Raw genomic sequence first — 7,374 nt, forward strand, 5'->3', positions numbered from 1 at the left:
AAAAAAAAAGGGGGAAAATACGCCGCTATTTACTTTTTTAGGTTCCGAGCGTTCTGTCACGGTTGCGCTTTCGCAGGACTGAGGACACAAGGCTAGAATGAACTCAAATGGGTTTAATCTCAAAATGGTAAAATAAAGATACAAAAAGGCAGGCAGGTAGAACAGGCAGGCAGGATAAACACAGGTGTAGACATCGGGTATAGACCTTGACGCTTTTGGACCAACAGAACTCAAAACACAGCACTTAAATACACGGGGTAATTGACAACACTGACGAGACACGGCTGCAGACAATCATACAATTAACATGGAGGAAAGGCAGGGCACAGGGAACACATGGCACGAGACGAAAACAATAACAAAGTCCGGGGAACGTGACATAACATTACTTAGTGTGTTTGTGTGCCAATAATGCATTAATAATTTCCAACAGATATCTGTTTTAAAGTCCATGTGAACCAGAAGCTTGTGACCAATTTTACTTCCGTATTGTACCATACTTATAAAAAACCACACTATTAAATGAGGAAAACAGTGGGCTTGTTTCTTCTACTTCTTATTGATTGTATGTAATAAAGTAGGCATTTCAGGGGCGTGGTCAATGATGTCATGCTCATGCCCAAGGCGTCAAACTGACATCATCAGAGAAGACGTCTTTATTGCTAGTGCAGCATAAACAACCAACGCAACGTCTTTCAATAATTCGAATGCAACGTCTCTGGTTGCCTCAAGCGCTCGATGCTGCCCTAAGCGTAGTAAAACTACTTTTAGAATTGACTCTCAGTCAGGACCAGCGTCAACGTTCACTCAGATTTGCAGGTGAAGGAATTCTCTTCAGGGTGAAGTCTCATGTGAGTTTTTAGGTTACATTTATGACTAAAACGTTTTCCACATTGTTGACACATGAAACAGTTCTCTCCCGAGTGAGTCCTCATGTGGTAATTTAGACCTACTTTATGTGCAAAACTTTTCCCACACTGACAGCACATGAACTGTTTCTCTCCGGTGTGAATGGTCATGTGGTATCTCCGGCTCAGTTCTGTTATAAAGCTCTTTCCACACCAATCACATGCGAACAGCCTCTCTCCAGTGTGTATTTTCATGTGGTATTTAAAGGTGTTTTTATGAGTAAAGCTCTTTCTGCACTGAGCGCAGGTGTAAGGCTTCTCTCCAGAGTGAATCCTCATGTGGACTTCAAGGTTTTGCTTTTGAGGGAAAGTCTTTCCACACTGTTGGCAGGTGAAAGACCTCTCTCCACTGTGAATTCTCATGTGGGAAGTAAGGTTGCTTTTATGTGTAAAACTCTGTCCACACTGAGAGCAAGTGTAAGGTTTTTCTCCAGTGTGACTTCTCATGTGAACTCGAAGGCTTCCTTTTTGAGCAAAACTCTTTCCACACTGTTGGCAGGTGTAGGGTTTCTCTCCAGTGTGAACTCTCGTGTGAATTTTAAGGTTCTCTTTGAGAGCGAAACTCTTTCCACACTGTTGGCAGGAGAAAGGCTTCTCTCCAGTGTGAACTCTCATGTGAGTTTTCAGTTTTTCATTGGTAGTGAAACACTTCTCACACTGTTTGCAGGACAAAGCGACGTCTCTATTGTGAATTCTCATGTGGACTCCAAGGCTTCCTTTTTGGGCGAAACTCTTTCCACACTGTTGGCAGGTATAAGGTTGCTTTCCATTGTGAACTCTCATGTGGACCTTAAGGTTTCCTTTACGACTGAAACTCTTTCCACAGTGATGGCAGGTAAAAAGGCTCTCAGATTCAATCTCCTGGACACTTTTTTGAGACAAGCACTTTTTAGTCTGTGTGGGATTTTTTCCAATTTTTAAAACACAGTATTTCTCATTCTGCTCTTTCCCTTCCGTATCTTTCAGTTCTTGACTCTCCTCAATCCGGTCTAAAATTAAAAAACACAAATACAATCTGTAATCACAGTAACTCTTTGTTTCCAAACTTTAGTTTTTATATTTCAAAGGGTGAGTATTTTAACACAATGCATGTATATAACAACATACAAAATAATCATATAGGGCTGTTTACAGTTGGTCAGTTCATGCATTTTTCATGATCAGATAGCTATCCAATCATGAAAAGACCAGGTGTAAATGCTCTCCGAAATGCATCTGAGATGGATTTCAAGACTGGCATTTTAATAAGAACCAAAGAAAATGAAAACCAACCTCTTTGTTTCTCAGTATCTTCTTGTTTCACTCTGAATACGTCTTCAATCTTCACATCTTCAATCTTCCAGTCGTCACTCTCCTCTTTAATAAACGCCATCTTTATAACAATGTGAATAAACAGAAGAAAAAAAAATAAAACAATCTTTTTTGTTTAGAAAATGAGTCAGAGTGAAATTTAATGGCCTTGAATAAGGGGATTATCATGTCTTTGAGAAATGAACCTTTTTTTATAATTTTCACAAGTTGTAATTACAATGTAGTAATTACAGTAATTACAATATGTCATGAACGCACCTTTAGCCTGCCTCGGACCAGGTTTGTTTCTCAGCATGTTTCCACAGTGACTGAGCTTGGGCTATATTAAAATTGTTTTATAAAACCAAATCATTTGACAAGTCAGATCAATCGAAATAAGCCTGACATTTTTTTATTCCGTTACATTAAATTGTTGATTAGTCTGTTGAATCCCAAAACAAGAAATAAGCAGCTTTTCTTGTGCAGTTGCTGATGCACTTTACTCTCACGAATAATGAGCACTTACGTTAAATGACTCATTACAGGCTTACAAGTAATTTTACATTGTTAGCACAAAATTAAACACAAACCTTTCTTCAACCGAATCACAGACGCAGAAGCCAGATGCAGCCTTATGACATCACACCCAAACACCAAAATAAAAGTCTTCTTTAATAGCATTTCTGTTTTGCTGTAGTTTCTAATTAAAAAAAAGTGTAAATGGAGAAGAGAAGGAAAAACTAAAAAAAACATTTTCATATTTTTATTATATTTGAAATACATATTTGAAGGCATGTGTTGTTTCTTAGTGTTATCTAGACATGTTATGTAGTTTAAGATTCTCTCCAAAAGGCAAAACGGTCAGGTTTAAACGTGGAAACCATCTACCAAGCTTTGCCAATATTAAATCTTTGTTAGGGACACATATTATTAAAAAACAAAAATAAAATATAATATTAAAAACAAAAATGTCTTTAGCGATGGATAGATAAAAACAAAACCACATTTGGTGTTAAAATGGTAGGATGTAAGAGTTTGGACATAGAGTTGCTGGAGTAAACCATACAGGGCCTTAAAACGAATATTTGTTTCTTAGCAAGAATAAATATCTTGATGTCACCAAGCCAGCAGAGGGAGCCCTGACCTCTGGGTGATCTGCATTCACTCCCTCTGCGACAACTTCCTGTTCCAGGACTATAAATACTGCAGCAGGCCACTCACCTGCAGGTTGCATTGTTCGCCTGTTTCATTGTTTGGATTGCTATTGGTTTGTTTCTTGTTTCCTGTTTCCCTGGTTTTGACCCTGCCTGTCTTCTGATTTTCTGATTGTGTGCTGCCTGACCTGACCACCGCCTGTTTTTGGATTTTGTGTTTGCCTCGTCTCTGATACTCCTGTTTGCCCTGTTAGACGCCTGCCTGTTTGACCATGCCGTTGTTCAATAAAAGCCTGCACATGGATCCGCACGCCTCAGACCGCTCATTCATGACACTTGAGATATAGGCCCACAACCCCTCTACAAAACAGTGGATTACTCACTAAATATTCATCCACAACATATTTTGTCTTTCATCACTATACGTGTATTCTATTCTGTTATATTCTATTATCTTCATCTAACCAAGTCAGTTGAACTAATGCACATTCACATTTAGTCTAGAACTACACTGTATTCAACGCTTCTGACCTTCTGATTTCTCTCAAAATGGGGACAGGAAACCTGTCGGTCAATAAACTGGAAAACAGTAGCTTTTTTGAAAAAGTAACAGATATTTTCTTGTACATTAAAAAGTAATGTGTTACTTTACTAGTTACTTGGTAAAAAGTAATCTGATTGCGTTACTTGTAATGCGTTACCCCAAAATCTGATCCCACTAAAGGTGAACTGGAAAATGCAGCCTAGTATTCTTTATTTTATTCACTTTCAGAGCATGACAGAAGATAGATATTGATAATTTGGATTCAAAGTAAAGGAGGTTCAGAAGAAGACAAAAGAAGTGGTTGCGAAGGTGGACAACACTCAGTGAACGTTCACTCAGATTTGCAGGTGAAGGAATTCTCTTGAGGGTGAAGTCTCATGTGAGCTTTGAGGTTAAATTCATGATTGAAACGCTCTCCACACTGTAGACACATGAAACAGTTCTCTCCCGAGTGAGTCCTCATGTGGTAATTAAGGCTTACTTTACGTGCAAAACTTTTCCCACACTGACAGCACATGAACTGTTTCTCTCCGGTGTGAATGGTCATGTGGTATCTACAGCTTAGTTCCGTTGTGAAGCTCTTTCCACACCGATCACATGCGAACAGCCTCTCTCCTGTGTGCATTCTCATGTGATAATTAAAGGTGTTTTTATGAGTAAAACTCTTTCCGCACTGAGCGCAGGTGTACGGCTTCTCTCCAGAGTGAAGTCTCATGTGGACTTCAAGGACATTTTTTCGAATGAAGCTCTTTCCACACTGTTTACAGATAAAGCGTCTCTCTCCAGAGTGAATCCTCATGTGGACTTCCAGGTTTTGTTTTTGAGGGAAAGTCTTTCCACACTGTTGGCAGGTGAAAGGGCTCTCTCCAGAGTGAGTTCTCGTGTGGGAATTAAGGTTGCCTTTGTGTGCAAAACTCTGTCCACACTGAGAGCAAGTGTAAGGCTTTTCTCCAGTGTGACTTCTCATGTGGACCGCAAGGTATCTTTTTTGAGAGAAACTCTTTCCACACTGTTGGCAGGTGTAAGGCTTCTCTCCGGTGTGAACTCTTGTGTGAATTTCAAGGTTCTCTTCAATATCCTTCAGCTCTTGACTCTCTTCAATCAAGTCTGAAGTAAAGAAACACAAAAATACAGAACCAGTTTAATAGCACAAAACAAACAGCCATCTAAACCAAGATCTAACATGAATCTAGTGTTAGTGGTTTCTGTAATCAACACTGTTACGTTCCTTGTTGTATTTGTTTGCCTTTGTATTTGTTGTTGCGTTTGTCCTTTTCTCTCTCTCTTTCTTTAGGGTTCCCTTATTGGCTGTTTGAGTTCAGTGGTTGACCAATCAGGCTGGACCTGCCACTATAAAAGGGGCCGTATTTCAATGGCTTGTTGTCAGTCTTCCTGCTTTTCAGGCAGAGGGCATCTATCCATTCTTTTTGTCAACTGTGTTGTATTAATTTTTGTTATTTATTATTTGATTTGATTACCCCTGTTATCGCTTTATTAATTTGAGTGTTACCTAGACTCTTCAGATCTGTTTTAAGACCCAAGAGTACCTGTGACTGAACGATTTCAGGCTATGATCTTAACATGCTGATAATATACAGTAATACATAACTGATAGGAAACATAGCAATCATCTCAGCTGGGAAAAAATGCTGTGCCACCAAAGCATCCCCAAAAACAACCAGATAGCCTTTTTTCCCAGTTGGCTACAAACACTTTGGTGGACACGTTAATGGAATATTTATTGTTAAGTGTTTGGCCTTTTCATTTATGCAGTATATGAGTGGGGTATCTGAAATATTCCACTGCGTTCCTGTAGAAGTCATTTCTATAGTTGTAATCCAGAAGTGGGGATTATGGAAATTGTGAATGAGCATGAGTGCCCCTTTTTGAATGAATGAAATTTAATGTATGAAATACATTAAACCACTCAATATGACATTTACTAAATATATGAATGTTTTTGAAAATTTCGATAATAAAGGGGGGAGTAAGCGATTACTGACAAGTTTTATTTTGGGGTGGAATAACCTTTTAACAAAATATCTTTTTTATTTATTTAATTTTACAAGTTGTTGAAACAATGTTGTTTTGTATTTTATATACTTTTTTTTAAAGCATGATATTTAACTTGCCATCTAACAACTGGAAGGCTGCATACAAGGGCTGTCCCATCATTAAGCGTCTCAATTTGAAGGATTTTGTGTGCTTCGTTCAGCTGAATTTGAAGCCTGTTTGAAGTCATATACTGAGGCAAAAAAAAAACATTTTAATCACTTATCCCCATGTCGTTGCAAACACGTAAAAGCTTTATTCATCTTCGGAACACAGTTTAAGATATTTTGGATGAAAACTGGAAGGCTTGTGACTGTCCCATTGATTGCTGAGTACCATAGCGCTAAAATAATGTAATACTAAATGTTCTGTTTGGCATAGAGTAACTCTTTAAGAGGTTCTGCAAGGTAAAAGGTTTTCTCCGTTTTAATGATTTAGAGATTGATATTCATGCATTCTTGGAAACTCTTTGCCTTTATCCATCAGACCGTCCCCTGCATTATCTTCTTTTAAATGTTTTGTTTGTTTCTATTGTTTGGTGAGGATTTTAATGACTTTTATTATTCAATGATTTTAATGCTTTTGCTCTGATGTTTTGGCTGTTCTGCATCTTGCTGAACACTCATTGCTTTTAAGGTGCTATATAAATAAACTTGACCTTGACCAACCAGTATATATATGCTTATATAAATCAATGTATGAGAAACACTGGTATTCCTGTAGTCACGCGATCTCAATTTTCCATGCCTCCATGTCAAAAAAAAAACATTTAATGATGAAACTCACATGACATTCTTCATTAATATGGTTCATTTCAGTAGAGCCTTTCAATAAAGACCAAATCAGAATGAAAACCAACCTGTTTGTTTCTCAGTATCTTCTTGTTTCACTCTGAAAACCTCTTGAATCTTCACGTCTTCAATCCTCCAGTCTTCACTCTCCTCTTTAATAAACGCCATCTTTATAATAGTGTGAATGAACAGAAAAACAATCTCAAATCAAAGCAGCTCCCTAGTCCGGTAGTCAGCGCACTACTGAGGGAATGAGTCAGATGGCCTTAAATGAGCAGATTATCCAAAAAACACTTCATATGCTTAGGTACTGATTTATAGATTACAGTTTAATGAGTTGTTAATTCAGATACAATCAGAACATAAATTTGCCAATGACAATGTTCCACTGTTTATTTCACAAGATATTCCATCACTGTTTCCCAGTGATTCAATTCTTGTTTACTATGAAGCGATTCAAGAGAGAAATGACAAGCAGCTTTTCTTTTCAGGTTGATTCACTTTACTCCCAAAAATAATGTGCAGTACATTTAGAGCAAGCATTACAATTAATACGCCTCTTTAAGAGTGAAACACAAACCTTCTTCAGCTGAATCACAGAAGCAGGGCCGCGGCGCATCCTTATGACATCACAT

The 7,374-nt window shown here is 38.1% G+C and overlaps 2 protein-coding genes across 6 annotated transcripts in view; both read right to left on the bottom strand.

The window, feature by feature from the left end:
• Positions 1 to 98: 98 nt before the first annotated feature.
• LOC122331550 (gastrula zinc finger protein XlCGF57.1-like) lies at positions 99 to 6,903 on the bottom strand. 4 transcript variants are annotated; one of them, XM_043229065.1, is made up of 4 exons: positions 2,789 to 3,384; positions 2,478 to 2,538; positions 2,181 to 2,280; positions 99 to 1,897 (listed from the first exon to the last, which is right to left on the bottom strand). In XM_043229065.1, the coding sequence occupies exons 3-4, from the start codon at positions 2,278 to 2,280 to the stop codon at positions 804 to 806; spliced, it is 1,194 nt and encodes a 397-aa protein (XP_043085000.1). In that variant the 5' UTR covers positions 2,478 to 2,538; positions 2,789 to 3,384; the 3' UTR covers positions 99 to 803. The 4 variants fall into 4 exon arrangements, with proteins under 4 accessions (XP_043085000.1, XP_043085001.1, XP_043084999.1 ...); XM_043229066.1 differs by lacking the exons at positions 2,478 to 2,538; positions 2,789 to 3,384 and adding an exon at positions 6,808 to 6,903; XM_043229064.1 differs by lacking the exon at positions 2,478 to 2,538.
• LOC122331566 (gastrula zinc finger protein XlCGF8.2DB-like) overlaps positions 4,096 to 7,374 on the bottom strand; it is a 10,402-nt gene continuing 7,123 nt past the window's right edge. Inside the window, exons 1-3 of one of the 2 annotated variants that reach the window (XM_043229094.1) lie at positions 7,320 to 7,359; positions 6,808 to 6,907; positions 4,096 to 5,003 (exon numbers count right to left, since the gene is read on the bottom strand). In XM_043229094.1, coding sequence (XP_043085029.1) covers positions 4,228 to 5,003; positions 6,808 to 6,907; positions 7,320 to 7,358 — 915 coding nt within the window. In that variant the 5' untranslated portion in view covers position 7,359 and the 3' untranslated portion in view covers positions 4,096 to 4,227. Of the gene's footprint in view, positions 5,004 to 6,807; positions 6,908 to 7,319; positions 7,360 to 7,374 lie in introns of those variants that run through there. The other variant, XM_043229095.1, reaches the window with a different exon arrangement.

Source organism: Puntigrus tetrazona, unplaced genomic scaffold (assembly GCF_018831695.1).
Source record: "Puntigrus tetrazona isolate hp1 unplaced genomic scaffold, ASM1883169v1 S000000001, whole genome shotgun sequence".
In the NCBI taxonomy this organism is placed as follows: domain Eukaryota; kingdom Metazoa; phylum Chordata; class Actinopteri; order Cypriniformes; family Cyprinidae; genus Puntigrus; species Puntigrus tetrazona.